The sequence below is a fragment of the Leptodactylus fuscus genome, chromosome 10 (assembly GCF_031893055.1).
Source record: "Leptodactylus fuscus isolate aLepFus1 chromosome 10, aLepFus1.hap2, whole genome shotgun sequence".
Lineage (NCBI taxonomy): Eukaryota > Metazoa > Chordata > Amphibia > Anura > Leptodactylidae > Leptodactylus > Leptodactylus fuscus.
In genome coordinates this window covers 87,126,569-87,146,734 of record NC_134274.1, presented here as the reverse complement: position 1 = coordinate 87,146,734, position 20,166 = coordinate 87,126,569, and the positions used below count along the sequence as shown (strand labels likewise).

Here is a 20,166-nt window from a genome sequence, read left to right as displayed (position 1 = left end):
GGAAATGATGGCAACACCTCTGCAATGTAACTGGGACAGCAGGGGAAACATGTCTGGGGGCATCTAACAAGCCCAAGTCACTGTATTACGTCGGGATCCCTGTCAGCTTGTGATATGCGGGAGCTGACTTTTTCCCATAGGAATGCATTGACCAGCGTTGATTGGCCAAATGCCATACAGAGTACAGCATTCAGCCAATCAACACTAGTTCTGCCGGAGGCTTGTCTGTGAGGAGGTGGAGTCTAAGATTGACCAGAATGGAGACTGCTGTGGACCGATCTTACACACCGCCTCCACCGGCAGAACTAGCATTGATTAGCCGAATGCTATAGCATTCGGCCAATCAACGCTGGTCAATGCATTCCTATGCCGAGATGTAGCAGTGCTGGCACTGCTACACCGGAAATTTAGCAGAGCTGAGTGCGCGCTAAACCCTGCTGCAAATTCAGCTCTGCTGCATCGGACACTGCTACATCGGCCAGCACTGCTACATAGGGCCGTGCGTTCAGCTGGGCTACTCCGGAGATGCAGCCAAGCAGAGCGCACGCCCAGCACTGCTACATCGGAGATGAAGCAGAGCTGGCCGTTGGCTGAGCTCGGCTACTCCGGAGTGGCCAAGCTGAGTGCACGGCCCGATGTAGCAGAGCTGAGTGTGCAGCAGGGTTCAGCTGAACCTGCTGCACACTCAGCTCTGCTGCATCTCTGTGTGTGCTGAGCTCTGCCACTTCTCTGTGTAGCAGTGCTGTGTCAGCACTGCTACATCTGAGATCAGACCACAATGGTAACTGCTGTGGACCGATCTTAGACTCCGCCTCCTCCGGCAGAACCAGTGTTCATTGGTCGAATGCTGTACTTCTGTATGCACAGTTATTGGTGCAAAAAAACATACCAGGGAAGGTGGGAGGGGATACGAATTTTTACTGCGTTTGCCTCGTGGTGTTCAGTTGGAATTAAATACCTCGTACGGCCCGATATCCGATCGAATGGTGTTCGCTCATCTGTAGTTACAACCAAAAATAAACCCAAAGGATCCGACATTAAAAAGTGCAGAAATTCTAAGAAAAAGTCTCATTATGGGGTAAAAACTCCCCGCAAAGTAGTGATAAATATAAGAAGGATATTTCGCCATTTCATTTGTTGTCAATAACTACCTTGCTCAAAAATACCGAGCCTTGCAAAAGTAATTGACCCCTAAAAACTTTGCAGAACTACTTGGATTCTAGCTCTGGAGGTCTCTGGATTGTACTGATGGATGGTTCTCGTAGTCTCAAGACCATACTGTAAGATGGCTCTAGTGGTCTCAAGACCGTACTGAAGGATGGCTCTAGTGGTCTCAAGACCGTACTGAAGGATGGCTCTAGTGGTCTCAAGACTATACTGAAGGATGGCTCTAGTGGTCTCAAGACTATACTGAAGGATGGCTCTAGTGGTCTCAAGACTGTACTGAAGGATGGCTCTAGTGGTCTCAAGACCGTACCGAAGGATGGCTCTAGTGGTCTCAAGACCGTACTGACGGATGGCTCTAGTGGTCTCAAGAGTATACTGAAGGATGGTTCTAGTGGTCTCAAGACCGTACTGAAGGATGGCTCTAGTGGTCTCAAGACTATACTGAAGGATGGCTCTAGTGGTCTCAAGACCGTACTGAAGGATGGCTCTAGTGGTCTCAAGACTATACTGAAGGATGGCTCTAGTGGTCTCAAGACCGTACTGAAGGATGGCTCTAGTGGTCTCAAGACTGTACTGAAGGATGGCTCTAGTGGTCTCAAGACCCTACTGTAGGATGGCTCTAGTGGTCTCAAGACCCTACTGTAGGATTGCTCTAGTGGTCTCAAGACTATACTGAAGGATGGCTCTAGTGGTCTCAAGACCCTACTGTAGGATGGCTCTAGTGGTCTCAAGACCCTACTGTAGGATTGCTCTAGTGGTCTCAAGACTATACTGAAGGATGGCTCTAGTGGTCTCAAGACCCTACTGTAGGATGGCTTTAGTGGTCTCAAGACTGTACTGAAGGATGGCTCTAGTGGTCTCAAGACCGTACTGAAGGATGGCTCTAGTGGTCTCAAGACCGTACTGAAGGATGGCTCTAGTGGTCTTAAGACTGTACTGACGGATGGCTCTGGTAATCCTCTGACAGTACTTATTGATGGATTCGGAGGCCTCATGGATTCTAGAGCTGTCACTCGCTCAGAGAGCACAGAGGATTGACTGGGGACTGTTCAGTGTAGACAGACCAGGAACCTCCATAAGAACAACCCCCTGCTGGGCACTTGCATTTGTGGCCCCAGGGGTATTAACTCTGAGTGATCTGCTCATGTTTTAGGGTTCTGGAGTCTTTACGTCAAACCACTGACTCTTGACCCCTCTATTTTTCCACAGACTGATTCCCTCTCCTTCATAAATGGCTGACACCCCCCCGGCAAACATTGTAAAATTTCAGTGGAAAGTCTCTATAAAATACTGATTTTTGGTGCGCTTCTCTGCGGTAAGGACGCACACGAGCCTAGAGGTACAGAGCCAGAAGCGGACGGCTCCATACACTGAGCAGCGGCCATGTTGGGATACTGATGGCTAACTCTTATGGAAGGCTCTGCCCTTACACTACGTCCTCGTGTCCTTTTCTCTGTTCTTCTCATCCATCAGTGCATTAGAGAGATACCATCGGATCCATTCCATAACAATCATGAGTGACATGGATTTTAGTGGGGTCCTTCAGGTCACCTGGTACAGACTGGAGGAAATTGGATTTTGTCCGATGAACGGGACCGATATTCCTATAATCTTGTGGTCGGGGCTAGTGGCCGCCTCCATCTCCATAGATCGCTGAATATCCTCCTATAATCTTGTGGTCGGGCTAGTGGCCGCCTCCATCTCCATAGATCCTGAATATCGTCCTATAATCTTGTGGTCGGGCTAGTGGCCGCCTCCATCTCCATAGATCCTGAATATCGTCCTATAATCTTGTGGTCGGGCTAGTGGCCGCCTCCATCTCCATAGACCCTGAATATCGTCCTATAATCTTGTGGTCGGGCTAGTGGCCGCCTCCATCTCCATAGACCCTGAATATCATCCTATAATCCTGTGGTCGGGCTAGTGGCCGCCTCCATCTCCATAGATCCTGAATATCCTCCTATAATCTTGTGGTCGGGCTAGTGGCCGCCTCCATCTCCATAGACCCTGAATATCGTCCTATAATCTTGTGGTCGGGCTAGTGGCCGCCTCCATCTCCATAGACCCTGAATATCGTCCTATAATCTTGTGGTCGGGCTAGTGGCCGCCTCCATCTCCATAGATCCTGAATATCCTCCTATAATCCTGTGGTCGGGCTAGTGGCAGCCTCCATCTCCATAGATCGCTGAGTATCCTCCTATAATCTTGTGGTCGGGCTAGTGGCCGCCTCCATCTCCATAGCTCCTGAATATCGTCCTATAATCTTGTGGTCGGGCTAGTGGCCGCCTCCATCTCCATAGACACTGAATATCATCCTATAATCCTGTGGTCGGGCTAGTGGCAGCCTCCATCTCCATAGATCGCTGAGTATCCTCCTATAATCTTGTGGTCGGGCTAGTGGCCGCCTCCATCTCCATAGCTCCTGAATATCGTCCTATAATCTTGTGGTCGGACTAGTGGCCGCCTCCATCTCCATAGACCCTGAATATCATCCTATAATCCTGTGGTCGGGCAAGTGGCCGCCTCCATCTCCTTACATCTTGAATATCCTCCTATAATCTTGTGGTCGGACTAGTGGCCGCCTCCATCTCCATAGATCGCTGAATATCCTATAATCTCGTGGTCGGGCTAGTGGCCGCCTCCATCTCCATAGATCGCTGAATATCCTATAATCTCGTGGTCGGGCTAGTGGCCGCCTCCATCTCCACAGATCGCTGAATATCCTCCTATAATCTTGTGGTTGGACTAGTGGCCGCCTCCATCTCCATAGATCGCTGAATATCGTCCTATAATCTTGTGGTCGGACTAGTGGCCGCCTCCATCTCCATAGATCGCTGAATATCCTCCTATAATCTTGTGGTCGGACTAGTGGCCGCCTCCATCTCCACAGATCGCTGAATATCCTCCTATAATCTTGTGGTTGGACTAGTGGCCGCCTCCATCTCCATAGATCGCTGAGTATCCTCCTATAATCTTGTGGTCGGGCTAGTGGCCGCCTCCATCTCCATAGATCGCTGAGTATCCTCCTATAATCTTGTGGTCGGGCTAGTGGCCGCCTCCATCTCCATAGATCGCTGAGTATCCTCCTATAATCTTGTGGTCGGGCAAGTGGCCGCCTCCATCTCCATAGATCGCTGAGTATCCTCCTATAATCTTGTGGTCGGGCTAGTGGCCGCCTCCATCTCCATAGATCGCTGAGTATCCTCCTATAATCTTGTGGTCGGGCTAGTGGCCACCTCCATCTCCATAGCTCCTGAATATCGTCCTATAATCTTGTGGTCGGACTAGTGGCCGCCTCCATCTCCATAGACCCTGAATATCATCCTATAATCCTGTGGTCGGGCAAGTGGCCGCCTCCATCTCCTTACATCTTGAATATCCTCCTATAATCTTGTGGTCGGACTAGTGGCCGCCTCCATCTCCATAGATCGCTGAATATCCTATAATCTCGTGGTCGGGCTAGTGGCCGCCTCCATCTCCACAGATCGCTGAATATCCTCCTATAATCTTGTGGTTGGACTAGTGGCCGCCTCCATCTCCATAGATCGCTGAGTATCCTCCTATAATCTTGTGGTCGGGCTAGTGGCCGCCTCCATCTCCATAGATCGCTGAGTATCCTCCTATAATCTTGTGGTCGGGCTAGTGGCCACCTCCATCTCCATAGATCCTGAATATCATCCTATAATCTTGTGGTCGGGCTAGTGGCCACCTCCATCTCCATAGATCCTGAATATCGTCCTATAATCCTGTGGTCGGGCTAGTGGCCACCTCCATCCTCCTTTATTGCTATTTTACTTCCCACCATACACAGTGTGATTTATTTTGCACCGACTTGCTTCCTACGTTCCCTTCTCCACCCTGTGCACTTTGTGGTGTTGGACCAGATAAGCCTTACACAAGAACTGTTTCCCGCACGTGGTACACGAATACGGTTTATCTCCTAGGTGGATTTTGGCGTGGCGAACCAGGTCTGATTTCTGGGTGAATCTCTTCCCGCATTCTGCACAGGAAAATGGCTTCTCTCCCGTGTGGATTCTTTGGTGGATGACAAGATGGGAGTTGCTAATAAAACACTTTCCACATTCTGCGCACCCGAAGGGTTTCTCTCCGGTGTGGACCACTTGGTGTTTGACCAGATGGGATTTCTGCGTAAAGCGTTTGTCGCATAGAGAACAACCGAACGGTTTCTCTCCGGTGTGGACGCGTATGTGGGCGACCAACCTGGCGTTGTTACTGAAGCTCTTCCCACACTCGGGACAGTTGAATCTTTTCTCGCCGGTGTGGATGATCTGGTGGATGGCGAGGTGGGATTTTTGGGTGAAGCACTTCCCGCACAGCGAGCACATGAAGGGTTTATCGCCGGTGTGGGTTTTCTGGTGCTTGAAGAGATTGGAGCTCTGATTGAAACACTTGCCGCACTCGGAGCAGGCGAACGGCTTCTCCCCCGTGTGACTGCGCTGGTGCTTGACCAGGTAGGAATTACAGGAGAAGCTTTTCCCACATTCGGAGCACACGTACGGCTTCTCCCCCGTGTGAATTCTCCGATGGATGGTGAAATGTGAGAGGCGTGAAAAATATTTCCCACAGTCCGGACAAATATATTGCTTAAGGTTCTGCAGATCTGGATCTGACTGAGCGATGGAGAGATCTGAAGGGTCCATATGGCTCACAGCGGCCGATCCATCTTGGAAGCTCCGAGCTTGACTTTCATATAAGACTCTGTCTCCTGGGGAAAGAAAACGGCTTGTCAGGATTCAATATATGGAAGTGAAGCCAAAAATTACTACAAGACCATACATTAACCCCTTATACGTCAACCATTACAGTCATGTAGAATTGGTGGCGGAGGATTGCCCCAGCTCCTGATCTAAGAGTCTATTCACATGAGTGCTGATGATGATGATGAGTGCATGTCCTAGAATATCAGGAAGGTTTTCAGGGACCCGTGAAAAAAAACTAAACATAGACTCTGCTAAATACACATGGGAGTCGTGTCTTGGTCCTGTGAATGAGGAGATATGAGTAGTGACTAATCCTTGTTCTTTAAGGCTTTGATCACAGTAGTCAGGAGTCACCGCCGCTTGCTCACAAGGGACAAGCGCCCATTAATTGGGTCATCCGGGTTCCCCGTGACACAGACAGGGACTGGGGAACTAGAAAGGCCTCAGTGCGATATTGTCCCGAGTATCATCCCTATAGATAGATCCCGCTCACCATATTCCAGGCCATCGAGCGTATCCTCCTCTTTAATCTTCAGCTTCTCCTCCTCTTCAGATTTTGGGACGACATCGACGACTATAATATTCAAGTTCTCCTCCTGATAAAGACAAAGTGACATCTCGATTTTACATGACTGTGACTTTTCTCGTCCTCTCCCGTATTTCTGCAGCAGAACTATATGACTTGACTCTTGTGTCTTAGCACCTTTAAGGCATGTTCACATGGAGTTTTTTTGCAGAAGGAACCTACATCAGAATCCACCTGCTGACTCTCAGTCATTGCAATGGCAGCGGAAACTAGAGGGGAAAAAAATAAAAAATTTGCTACACCCCCAATGAAATGAATGGGAAAGTCGGGAGGTGGAGTCTGATGTAGGTTCCCACTACCCTTAGGGGTCACTTACACCGCCAAGTTCTGTCCAGAGCCGGCCGTGTGTCCCAGACTGAAGGCTATGTCAAGGGAACTCACTGCATCATAGTGAAGTGTAAGGCAATGGCCAAAGCCCCACTATACTGAAGTGATATAAAGCTGGGAGTAGGGCGGGGAGAGTCATCGGAAAATAACCAAAAACATTGGACCTGGACAGGGTCGGACTGGCCTTCCGGGGAACCAGGGAATCCCCCGGTGGGCCCCGAGCCTTTACTATCAGTCCTCGTTTTCCCAATGCAGATGCAGTGACCAGGGGCCTGATTGGGATGTCAGGGGCCGGTTCGGGCCCCTGGCCAATGCATTTGCATTGACAAACTGAGGATTGATAGTGATCCGGGGCCGGATCTGTAACCTCGGGGCCCCAGGCTACCGGCAGCCGGGCATCTTTAATCATTACAGTGCTGTTTCCCAGGGCCCCGACACTTACACAGGGGCCTCCTACACATGGTATACTTTCCCTATTAATACAGGGAACGTATACACCGAGGACTGAGGACCCCCTGTGCAGCAGCTGCAGCTTCCCCTATCGCTATCATCTCTCTGTGCAGCCCGGACTCCCCCCTCCCCCTCCCAGCAGGGAGTCATCGCTTATCCCTCACATCATACAGTGTGGGGACAGGAGCAGTCTATGGCCGGTGTGGGGACAGGAGCAGTCTATAGCCAGTGTGGGGACAGGAGCAGTCTATGGCCGGTGTGGGGACAGGAGCAGTCTATGGCCGGTGTGGGGACAGGAGCAGTCTATGGCCGGTGTGGGGACAGGAGCTGTCTATGGCCGGTGTGGGGACAGGAGCAGTCTATAGCCAGTGTGGGGACAGGAGCTGTCTATAGCCGGTGTGGGGACAGGAGCTGTCTATGGCCGGTGTGGGGACAGGAGCAGTCTATGGCCGGTGTGGGGACAGGAGCTGTCTATGGCCGGTGTGGGGACAGGAGCAGTCTATAGCCAGTGTGGGGACAGGAGCAGTCTATGGCCGGTGTGGGGACAGGAGCTGTCTATGGCCAGTGTGGGGACAGGAGCAGTCTATGGCCAGTGTGGGGACAGGAGCAGTCTATGGCCAGTGTGGGGACAGGAGCTGTCTATGGCCGGTGTGGGGACAGGAGCAGTCTATAGCCAGTGTGGGGACAGGAGCAGTCTATGGCCGGTGTGGGGACAGGAGCTGTCTATGGCCAGTGTGGGGACAGGAGCAGTCTATGGCCAGTGTGGGGACAGGAGCAGTCGATGGCCAGTGTGGGGACAGGAGCAGTCGATGGCCGGTGTGGGGACAGGAGCAGTCTATAGCCAGTGTGGGGACAGGAGCTGTCTATGGCCGGTGTGGGGACAGGAGCTGTCTATGGCCAGTGTGGGGACAGGAGCTGTCTATGGCCAGTGTGGGGACAGGAGCTGTCTATGGCCGGTGTGGGGACAGGTGCAGTCTATAGCCAGTGTGGGGACAGGAGCAGTCGATGGCCGGTGTGGGGACAGGAGCAGTCTATAGCCAGTGTGGGGACAGGAGCAGTCTATGGCCGGTGTGGGGACAGGAGCAGTCTATGGCCGGTGTGGGGACAGGAGCAGTCTATAGCCAGTGTGGGGACAGGAGCAGTCTATGGCCAGTGTGGGGACAGGAGCAGTCTATGGCCGGTGTGGGGACAGGAGCTGTCTATGGCCGGTGTGGGGACAGGAGCAGTCTATAGCCAGTGTGGGGACAGGAGCAGTCTATGGCCGGTGTGGGGACAGGAGCAGTCTATGGCCGGTGTGGGGACAGGAGCAGTCTATGGCCGGTGTGGGGACAGGAGCAGTCTATGGCCGGTGTGGGGACAGGAGCTGTCTATGGCCGGTGTGGGGACAGGAGCAGTCTATGGCCAGTGTGGGGACAGGAGCAGTCTATGGCCGGTGTGGGGACAGGAGCAGTCTATGGCCGGTGTGGGGACAGGAGCTGTCTATGGCCGGTGTGGGGACAGGAGCAGTCTATAGCCAGTGTGGGGACAGGAGCAGTCTATGGCCGGTGTGGGGACAGGAGCTGTCTATGGCCGGTGTGGGGACAGGAGCAGTCTATAGCCAGTGTGGGGACAGGAGCAGTCTATGGCCGGTGTGGGGACAGGAGCAGTCTATAGCCAGTGTGGGGACAGGAGCAGTCTATGGCCGGTGTGGGGACAGGAGCTGTCTATGGCCGGTGTGGGGACAGGAGCTGTCTATGGCCAGTGTGGGGACAGGAGCAGTCTATGGCCGGTGTGGGGACAGGAGCAGTCTATGGCCGGTGTGTGGGGACAGGAGCTGTCTATGGCCGGTGTGGGGACAGGAGCTGTCTATGGCCGGTGTGGGGACAGGAGCAGTCTATAGCCAGTGTGGGGACAGGAGCTGTCTATAGCCAGTGTGGGGACAGGAGCTGTCTATAGCCAGTGTGGGGACAGGAGCTGTCTATGGCCGGTGTGGGGACAGGAGCAGTCTATGGCCGGTGTGGGGACAGGAGCAGTCTATGGCCGGTGTGGGGACAGGAGCAGTCTATGGCCGGTGTGGGGACAGGAGCAGTCTATGGCCGGTGTGGGGACAGGAGCAGTCTATGGCCAGTGTGGGGACAGGAGCAGTCTATAGCCAGTGTGGGGACAGGAGCAGTCTATGGCCGGTGTGGGGACAGGAGCAGTCTATGGCCGGTGTGGGGACAGGAGCAGTCTATAGCCAGTGTGGGGACAGGAGCAGTCTATGGCCGGTGTGGGGACAGGAGCAGTCTATGGCCAGTGTGGGGACAGGAGCAGTCTATGGCCGGTGTGGGGACAGGAGCAGTCTATAGCCAGTGTGGGGACAGGAGCAGTCTATGGCCAGTGTGGGGACAGGAGCAGTCTATGGCCGGTGTGGGGACAGGAGCAGTCTATGGCCGGTGTGGGGACAGGAGCAGTCTATGGCCGGTGTGGGGACAGGAGCAGTCTATGGCCGGTGTGGGGACAGGAGCAGTCTATGGCCGGTGTGGGGACAGGAGCAGTCTATGGCCGGTGTGGGGACAGGAGCTGTCTATGGCCGGTGTGGGGACAGGAGCAGTCTATGGCCAGTGTGGGGACAGGAGCAGTCTATGGCCGGTGTGGGGACAGGAGCAGTCTATGGCCAGTGTGGGGACAGGAGCAGTCTATGGCCGGTGTGGGGACAGGAGCAGTCTATGGCCGGTGTGGGGACAGGAGCTGTCTATGGCCGGTGTGGGGACAGGAGCAGTCTATGGCCGGTGTGGGGACAGGAGCAGTCTATGGCCGGTGTGGGGACAGGAGCTGTCTATGGCCGGTGTGGGGACAGGAGCAGTCTATAGCCAGTGTGGGGACAGGAGCAGTCTATGGCCGGTGTGGGGACAGGAGCAGTCTATAGCCAGTGTGGGGACAGGAGCAGTCTATGGCCGGTGTGGGGACAGGAGCTGTCTATGGCCGGTGTGGGGACAGGAGCTGTCTATGGCCAGTGTGGGGACAGGAGCAGTCTATGGCCGGTGTGGGGACAGGAGCAGTCTATGGCCGGTGTGTGGGGACAGGAGCTGTCTATGGCCGGTGTGGGGACAGGAGCAGTCTATGGCCGGTGTGGGGACAGGAGCTGTCTATGGCCGGTGTGGGGACAGGAGCAGTCTATGGCCGGTGTGGGGACAGGAGCAGTCTATAGCCAGTGTGGGGACAGGAGCAGTCTATGGCCGGTGTGGGGACAGGAGCTGTCTATGGCCGGTGTGGGGACAGGAGCTGTCTATGGCCAGTGTGGGGACAGGAGCAGTCTATGGCCGGTGTGGGGACAGGAGCAGTCTATGGCCGGTGTGTGGGGACAGGAGCAGTCTATGGCCGGTGTGGGGACAGGAGCAGTCTATGGCCGGTGTGGGGACAGGAGCAGTCTATGGCCGGTGTGGGGACAGGAGCAGTCTATGGCCGGTGTGGGGACAGGAGCTGTCTATGGCCGGTGTGGGGACAGGAGCAGTCTATGGCCAGTGTGGGGACAGGAGCAGTCTATGGCCGGTGTGGGGACAGGAGCAGTCTATGGCCAGTGTGGGGACAGGAGCAGTCTATGGCCGGTGTGGGGACAGGAGCAGTCTATGGCCGGTGTGGGGACAGGAGCTGTCTATGGCCGGTGTGGGGACAGGAGCAGTCTATAGCCAGTGTGGGGACAGGAGCAGTCTATGGCCGGTGTGGGGACAGGAGCTGTCTATGGCCGGTGTGGGGACAGGAGCAGTCTATAGCCAGTGTGGGGACAGGAGCAGTCTATGGCCGGTGTGGGGACAGGAGCAGTCTATAGCCAGTGTGGGGACAGGAGCAGTCTATGGCCGGTGTGGGGACAGGAGCAGTCTATGGCCGGTGTGGGGACAGGAGCAGTCTATGGCCGGTGTGGGGACAGGAGCTGTCTATGGCCGGTGTGGGGACAGGAGCAGTCTATAGCCAGTGTGGGGACAGGAGCAGTCTATGGCCGGTGTGGGGACAGGAGCTGTCTATGGCCGGTGTGGGGACAGGAGCAGTCTATAGCCAGTGTGGGGACAGGAGCAGTCTATGGCCGGTGTGGGGACAGGAGCAGTCTATGGCCGGTGTGGGGACAGGAGCAGTCTATGGCCGGTGTGGGGACAGGAGCAGTCTATGGCCGGTGTGGGGACAGGAGCAGTCTATAGCCAGTGTGGGGACAGGAGCAGTCTATGGCCGGTGTGGGGACAGGAGCTGTCTATGGCCGGTGTGGGGACAGGAGCTGTCTATGGCCAGTGTGGGGACAGGAGCAGTCTATGGCCGGTGTGGGGACAGGAGCAGTCTATGGCCGGTGTGTGGGGACAGGAGCTGTCTATGGCCGGTGTGGGGACAGGAGCTGTCTATGGCCGGTGTGGGGACAGGAGCAGTCTATAGCCAGTGTGGGGACAGGAGCTGTCTATAGCCAGTGTGGGGACAGGAGCTGTCTATGGCCGGTGTGGGGACAGGAGCAGTCTATGGCCGGTGTGGGGACAGGAGCAGTCTATGGCCGGTGTGGGGACAGGAGCAGTCTATGGCCGGTGTGGGGACAGGAGCTGTCTATGGCCGGTGTGGGGACAGGAGCAGTCTATAGCCAGTGTGGGGACAGGAGCAGTCTATAGCCAGTGTGGGGACAGGAGCAGTCTATGGCCGGTGTGGGGACAGGAGCTGTCTATGGCCAGTGTGGGGACAGGAGCAGTCTATAGCCAGTGTGGGGACAGGAGCAGTCTATGGCCGGTGTGGGGACAGGAGCTGTCTATGGCCGGTGTGGGGACAGGAGCAGTCTATAGCCAGTGTGGGGACAGGAGCAGTCTATGGCCAGTGTGGGGACAGGAGCAGTCTATGGCCGGTGTGGGGACAGGAGCTGTCTATGGCCGGTGTGGGGACAGGAGCAGTCTATGGCCGGTGTGGGGACAGGAGCTGTCTATGGCCGGTGTGGGGACAGGAGCAGTCTATAGCCAGTGTGGGGACAGGAGCTGTCTATAGCCAGTGTGGGGACAGGAGCAGTCTATGGCCGGTGTGGGGACAGGAGCAGTCTATGGCCGGTGTGGGGACAGGAGCAGTCTATGGCCGGTGTGGGGACAGGAGCTGTCTATGGCCGGTGTGGGGACAGGAGCAGTCTATGGCCGGTGTGGGGACAGGAGCAGTCTATGGCCGGTGTGGGGACAGGAGCTGTCTATGGCCGGTGTGGGGACAGGAGCTGTCTATGGCCGGTGTGGGGACAGGAGCAGTCTATAGCCAGTGTGGGGACAGGAGCTGTCTATAGCCAGTGTGGGGACAGGAGCTGTCTATAGCCAGTGTGGGGACAGGAGCAGTCTATGGCCGGTGTGGGGACAGGAGCAGTCTATGGCCGGTGTGGGGACAGGAGCAGTCTATGGCCGGTGTGGGGACAGGAGCTGTCTATGGCCGGTGTGGGGACAGGAGCAGTCTATGGCCGGTGTGGGGACAGGAGCAGTCTATGGCCGGTGTGGGGACAGGAGCAGTCTATGGCCAGTGTGGGGACAGGAGCAGTCTATAGCCAGTGTGGGGACAGGAGCAGTCTATGGCCGGTGTGGGGACAGGAGCTGTCTATGGCCGGTGTGGGGACAGGAGCAGTCTATGGCCAGTGTGGGGACAGGAGCAGTCTATAGCCAGTGTGGGGACAGGAGCAGTCTATGGCCGGTGTGTGGGGACAGGAGCTGTCTATGGCCGGTGTGGGGACAGGAGCTGTCTATGGCCGGTGTGGGGACAGGAGCAGTCTATAGCCAGTGTGGGGACAGGAGCAGTCTATGGCCGGTGTGGGGACAGGAGCTGTCTATGGCCGGTGTGGGGACAGGAGCAGTCTATGGCCAGTGTGGGGACAGGAGCAGTCTATAGCCAGTGTGGGGACAGGAGCAGTCTATGGCCGGTGTGGGGACAGGAGCAGTCTATGGCCGGTGTGGGGACAGGAGCAGTCTATAGCCAGTGTGGGGACAGGAGCAGTCTATGGCCGGTGTGGGGACAGGAGCAGTCTATGGCCAGTGTGGGGACAGGAGCAGTCTATGGCCGGTGTGGGGACAGGAGCAGTCTATGGCCAGTGTGGGGACAGGAGCAGTCTATGGCCAGTGTGGGGACAGGAGCAGTCTATGGCCAGTGTGGGGACAGGAGCAGTCTATGGCCGGTGTGGGGACAGGAGCAGTCTATGGCCGTGCTGCACTTCCTTTTTCATAAATGTAAGTATATTCTTTTTTTTTCTTTTGGTAAATGTAATTAATAAGTATATGTTTATATTTGTCTAACCCTTAAGTCCTACCATGGTGTCTATCATACACCACTACCATATACATATCATTATGATAGACACCATGATAGGACTTAAGGGTTAAAGTATGTGACTTGTATACTGTGTGCGGACTGTATGGTTGTATACAAGTATGTATACAATACCTGTATGTGTGAGTGAATTTATATAAATGTATATATGTTATGTTATTAAGATCAATGGAAGCCGGTTAGTTCTTTTTTCCGGGAGCTGGAAAAAGAAGCGAGATGCTCATTCTTACAGGCAGATTCGCCTCACGACATCCGCCTGAAGACACTGCCTCCCTACTAGGCCCATTCATTTGGGCTTAATTCGGAGCACCAGCATCCAGTCGCAGCTACCCATATTTTGGTTCCGGTCCAGAAAACCCCGTGTGAACTTACCCTAGGAGTTTTTTGGTCAGGATTTCGAGGCCGTATTTGCCTCAAAATCCTGACCAAAAAGACGGCTCCCATTGAAATCAATGGGAGCCGCTCAGGAGCTTTTTCCGGGAGCTGGCTTGTGCCTGGCGATTCGGCCTGAAGACACTCCCTCCTCCGGACTAGGCTCATTCATTTGGGCCTAATCCGGAGCAGAGAGCATGGCTGGATACCGGCAGTGCATCGGCTTTCAGTTGTGACTCCCCGGTTTTTGGATTGGAACCTGAGGTGGCCTCCGCCTCGGGTTCAGACCCAAAAAACCCCGTATGAACTTACCCTCAAGGATTTATCCATCTTTCTAATATTGATGGTCTGTCCTTAGGATAAGGACTGATGATACAACAGCCAGGACCTCTGCAGATCAGCTCTTCCAGGACAGCGTGGCTACAGGTAATGGTAAGGGCTAGTACATATGTGGGGGCGGTATAGTGGGTTTTGGCACTGAGAGTGACGTGGTGAGCCGCGTCACTCTTGGGTCAAAACCTGCCTGCCACAAGTGTCGCGGTCGCGGCTTCCCCCCCTAGAATCGGCTCAAAGGAATGGGCCAACTCCGGAGGTTGCTGCCACCAGGTGTGAACGGGCCCTTACATTCTAGGAGCCACGCTGCTCACATTCCATACAGTGTGTCGAAGTGGGTTTAGGTACTGTGGTGGGTGAGCAGCATGGCTCCCGCCCTGTCTCAGTAACGCTGGTCTGCAGGGGTCCTGATGGTGGGCCCCTAGAAACAATTCCACTGGTGGGCCCTAGACACCCCAGTCTGACACTGGACCTGGATAAGATTGGAGGCCCAGGGGAGGTGACAAACATAACAGTATTACTCAACTCTCCTGGGCTCCAGCATGACATCAGGGAGCGCCGAGGCCCTGACCTCAGTCAGAAGCATTGAAGTGACCGCTGAAGTGCGCCGGAGCCCAGGAGAGGTGAGTATCACTGTTTGATGTATTTGATCACCTCCCCTGAATACTTCCTTAACGCCTCTCCTAGGTCATTTGCCTTGTGTAGATGATATTACCGGATAGTCCTGCGACATACTGTCTTCTTCCACATAGTCCTGTAGATGCAGGTGACGGGGACCTCTCTGCGGAGTGCTCCTCTTACTGGACCCATCTGTAAGATCACCCATAGAGCAGCTGAACACACGATTTATATAGGATATATCGGGATATTTCTGTGTACAGTGAGTCTTACCTGGTGATGTGAGGGTCTGGTGGTCGTCCATCATCACCTCCTTGTACAGATCCTTGTGTCCTTCTATATACTCCCACTCCTCCATGGTGAAATAGACGGTGACATCCTGACACCTTATAGGAACCTGACAACACAATGATACAGTCACATCACCCCTTGTGTTACTGTCTAATGCCCCCGGCCCCCCGGCAGCGCTCACCTCTCCGCTCAGCAGCTCTAGGATCTTGTTGGTCAGCTCCAGGATCTTCTCATCTTTGTAGCCCTCACGCGCCAGTGATGGAGGACGGTGCCCTGCGAGGAGGTTCGGCGTCTTGCTTTGTTCTTGGGATTTCTTCACAGGCCCGTAATCCTAATACGAGGAACCTCAATAGTCATTTCTGGCGAACCCAATACGTGACACACGAATAACAATGGAGACACGACGTGGCCCCCTCACCTCTCCGGTAAGCAGGTAGATGATCTCCAAGGTGAGTCGCAGAATCTTCTCAGTCACATGACCCTGCGCCATGGCTCCTTCTGTTACGAGGGAAGTTCACTCAGACATGAGCTCGGACACCGGAACAGCAAGAAGCCCTGAGAAGATAACAAACGTCACCTCGACCACGACAAAACAAAACACAGCGCTCTGGTCACGACGCGGCTTTTACCCTCTCCCGTCTGCACAAAATTAGGCTATAGGGTTACGGTGTGGAAACAGCGCCACGCTTGTCCACAGGCTGCGCACGGTATTTCAGAACAGCCACATTCATGTCAAAGGGGCTGAACTACAATGCCGTCCATAACTTGTGATCAGGAGAAGGCGGCCATGTGCATACCTCCCAACCGTCCCGATTTCCGCAGGACATTAACGATTTGGGTGACATGTCCCGCGGTCCCGGTTGGAGGGAGGTATGTCCCGATTTCAACTCAGATCTGCGTCCAGAGGACGCAGATCTGAGTTGAACACATATGCGGCTGAAGCGAGGAGCTGACCTGTGTCAGCTTCTTGCTTCGCCGCTGCCGCCGGCTACTGGCTTGTAGACACGATGTGCATCACATCGCGTCTAAAAGCCAGTAGCCGGCGGCAGCGGCGAAGCGAGGAGATGACACAGGTCAGCTCCTCGCTTCAGCCGCATATGTGTCAGCGAGAGAGGTGCGCAGAGAGCAGCGAGGGAGCAGAGGAGAAGGTAAGTGTAATGTGGAGGTGGAACGTGAAACTGGGGGCAGATGAAGGAGAGGACAGCATGACACTGGGGGCAGAGATGGAGGGACATGAATCTGGGGGCAGAGATGGGGGACATGAATCTGGGGGCAGAGATGGAGAGGACGGCATGACACTGGGGGCAGAGATGGAGAGGACGTCATGACACTGGGGGCAGATGAAGGAGGGGACGGCATGACACTGGGGGGCAGAGATGTGGGGACATGAATCTGGGGGCAGAGATGGAGGGACATGAATCTGGGGGCAGAGATGGAGGGGACATGAATCTGGGGGCAGAGATAGAGGGGACATGAATCTGGGGGCAGAGATGGGGGGACATGAATCTGGGGGCAGAGATGGAGGGGACATGAATCTGGGGACAGAGATGGAGGGGACATAAATCTGGGGGCAGAGATGGAGGGGACATGAATCTGGGGGCAGAGATGGAGGGGACATGAATCTGGGGCAGAGATGGAGGGACATGACTCTGGGGTAGAGATGGAGGGGACATGAATCTGGGGGCAGAGATGGGGGGACATGAATCTGGGGGCAGAGATGGAGGAACATGAATCTGGGGGCAGAGATGGGGGGACATGAATCTGGGGGCAGAGATGGAGGAGACATGAATCTGGGGGCAGAGATGGAAGGGACATGAATCTGGGGGCAGAGAAGAAGGGGGGGCATGAATCTGGGGGCAGAGATGTGGGGACATGAATCTGGGGGCAGAGATGGGGGGACATGAATCTGGGGGCAGAGATGGAAGGGGATATGAATCTGGGGGCAGAGATGGAGAGGACGGCATGACACTGGGGGCAGAGATGGAGAGGACGTCATGACACTGGGGGCAGATGAAGGAGGGGACAGCATGACACTGGGGGGCAGAGATGTGGGGACATGAATCTGGGGGCAGAGATGGAGGGACATGAATCTGGGGGCAGAGATGGAGGGGACATGAATCTGGGGGCAGAGATGGAGGGGACATGAATCTGGGGGCAGAGATGGAGGGGACATGAATCTGGGGGCAGAGATGGAGGGGACATGAATCTGGGGCAGAGATGGAGGGACATGACTCTGGGGGTAGAGATGGAGGGGACATGAATCTGGGGGCAGAGATGGAGGGGACATGAATCTGGGGGCAGAGATGGAGAGGACATAAATCTGGGGGCAGAGATGGAGGGACATGAATCTGGGGGCAGAGATGGGGGGACATGAATCTGGGGCAGAGATAGAGGGGACATGAATCTGGGGGCAGAGATGGAGGGGACATGAATCTGGGGGCAGAGATGGAGGGGGGGCATGAATCTGGGGGCAGAGATGTGGGGACATGAATCTGGGGGCAGAGATGGGGGGACATGAATCTGGGGGAAGAGATGAAAGGGGATATGAATCTGGGGGCAGAGATGGAGGGGGGCATGAAACTGGGGGCAGAGATGGAGAGACATGAATCTGGGGGCAGAGATGGAGGGGACATGAATCTGGGGGCAGAGATGGAGAGGACATGAATCTGGGGGCAGAGATGGAGGGGACATGAATCTGGGGGCAGAGATGGAGGGGACATGAATCTGGGGGCAGAGATGGAGAGGACGGCATGACACTGGGGGCAGAGATGGAGAGGACGTCATGACACTGGGGGCAGATGAAGGAGGGGACGGCATAACACTGGGGGGCAGAGATGTGGGGACATAAATCTGGGGGCAGAGATGGAGGGGACATGAATCTGGGGGCAGAGATGGAGGGGACATGAATCTGGGGCAGAGATGGAGGGACATGACTCTGGGGGTAGAGATGGAGGGGACATGAATCTGGGGGCAGAGATGGAGGGGACATGAATCTGGGGGCAGAGATGGAGAGGACATAAATCTGGGGGCAGAGATGGAGGGACATGAATCTGGGGGCAGAGATGGAGGAACATGAATCTGGGGGCAGAGATGAGGGGACATGAATCTGGGGGCAGAGATGGAGGGGACATGAATCTGGGGGCAGAGATGGAGGGGACATGAATCTGGGGGCAGAGATGGAGGGGACATGAATCTGGGGGCAGAGATGGAGAGGACGGCATGACACTGGGGGCAGAGATGGAGAGGACGTCATGACACTGGGGACAGATGAAAGAGGGGACGGCATAACACTGGGGGGCAGAGATGTGGGGACATGAATCTGGGGGCAGAGATGGAGGGACATGAATCTGGGGGCAGAGATGGAGGGGACATGAATCTGGGGGCAGAGATGGAGGGGACATGAATCTGGGGGCAGAGATGGAGTGGACATGAATCTGGGGGCAGAGATGGAGGGGACATGAATCTGGGGGCAGAGATGGAGGGGACATGAATCTGGGGACAGAGATGGAGGGGACATAAATCTGGGGGCAGAGATGGAGGGGACATGAATCTGGGGGCAGAGATGGAGGGGACATGAATCTGGGGCAGAGATGGAGGGACATGACTCTGGGGGTAGAGATGGAGGGGACATGAATCTGGGGGCAGAGATGGAGGGGACATGAATCTGGGGGCAGAGATGGAGAGGACATAAATCTGGGGGCAGAGATGGAGGGACATGAATCTGGGGGCAGAGATGGAGGAACATGAATCTGGGGGCAGAGATGGGGGGACATGAATCTGGGGGCAGAGATGGAGGGGACATGAATCTGGGGGCAGAGATGGAGGGGACATGAATCTGGGGGCAGAGATGGAGGGGGGGCATGAATCTGGGGGCAGAGATGTGGGGACATGAATCTGGGGGCAGAGATGGGGGGACATGAATCTGGGTGCAGAAATGGAAGGGGATATGAATCTGGGGGCAAAGATGGAGGGGGGCATGAAACTGGGGGCAGAGATGGAGGGTACATGAATCTGGGGGCAGAGATGGAGAGGACATGAATCTGGGGGCAGAAATGAAGGGGACATGAATCTGGGGCAGAGATAGAGGGACATGACTCTGGGGGTAGAGATGGAGGGGACATGAATCTGGGGGCAGAGATGGAGGGGACATGAATCTGGGGGAAGAGATGGAGAGGACATGAATCTGGGGGAAGAGATGGAGAGGACATGAATCTGGGGGCAGAGATGGAGGGGACATGAATCTGGGGGCAGAGATGGAGGGGACATGAATCTGAGGGAAGAGATGGAGAGGACATGAATCTGGGGGCAGAGATGGAGGGACATGAATCTGGGGGCAGAGATGGAGGAACATGAATCTGGGGGCAGAGATGGGGGGACATGAATCTGGGGGCAGAGATGGAGGGGACATGAATCTGGGGGCAGAGATGGAGGGGACATGAATCTGGGGGCAGAGATGGAGGGGGGGCATAAATCTGGGGGCAGAGATGTGGGGACATGAATCTGGGGGCAGAGATGGGGGGACATGAATCTGGGGGCAGAGATGGGGGGACATGAATCTGGGGGCAGAGATGGAAGGGGATATGAATCTGGGGGCAGAGATGGAGGGGGGCATGAAACTGGGGGCAGAGATGGAGAGACATGAATCTGGGGGCAGAGATGGAGGGGACATGAATCTGGGGGCAGAGATGGAGAGGACATGAATCTGGGGGCAGAGATGGAGGGACATGAATCTGGGGGCAGAGATGGAGGGACATGAATCTGGGGGCAGAGATGGGGGACATGAATCTGGGGGCAGAGATGGGGGACATGAATCTGGGGGCAGAGATGGAGGGGACATGAATCTGGGGGCAGAGATGGAGAGGACATGAATTTGGGGGCAGAGATGGAGTGGGGGCATGAATCTGGGGGCAGAGATGTGGGGACATGAATCTGGGGGCAGAGATGGAGGGACATGAAATTGGGGGCAGAGATGGAGAGGACATGAATCTGGGGGCAGAGATGGAGGGACATGAATCTGGGGGCAGAGATGGA

At 55.3% G+C, this 20,166-nt stretch overlaps 1 protein-coding gene across 1 annotated transcript in view; it reads right to left on the bottom strand.

Moving 5' to 3' along the window:
• Positions 1–20,166, bottom strand: part of LOC142219352 (uncharacterized) — a 52,763-nt gene that overhangs the window by 17,496 nt on the left and 15,101 nt on the right. Inside the window, exons 2-7 of the mRNA XM_075288344.1 lie at positions 15,554–15,690; positions 15,317–15,466; positions 15,118–15,241; positions 14,942–15,036; positions 6,382–6,484; positions 4,320–5,893 (exon numbers count right to left, since the gene is read on the bottom strand). Coding sequence (XP_075144445.1) covers positions 5,007–5,893; positions 6,382–6,484; positions 14,942–15,036; positions 15,118–15,241; positions 15,317–15,466; positions 15,554–15,625 — 1,431 coding nt within the window. The 5' untranslated portion in view covers positions 15,626–15,690 and the 3' untranslated portion in view covers positions 4,320–5,006. Of the gene's footprint in view, positions 5,894–6,381; positions 6,485–14,941; positions 15,037–15,117; positions 15,242–15,316; positions 15,467–15,553; positions 15,691–20,166 lie in introns of the transcript that reaches the window.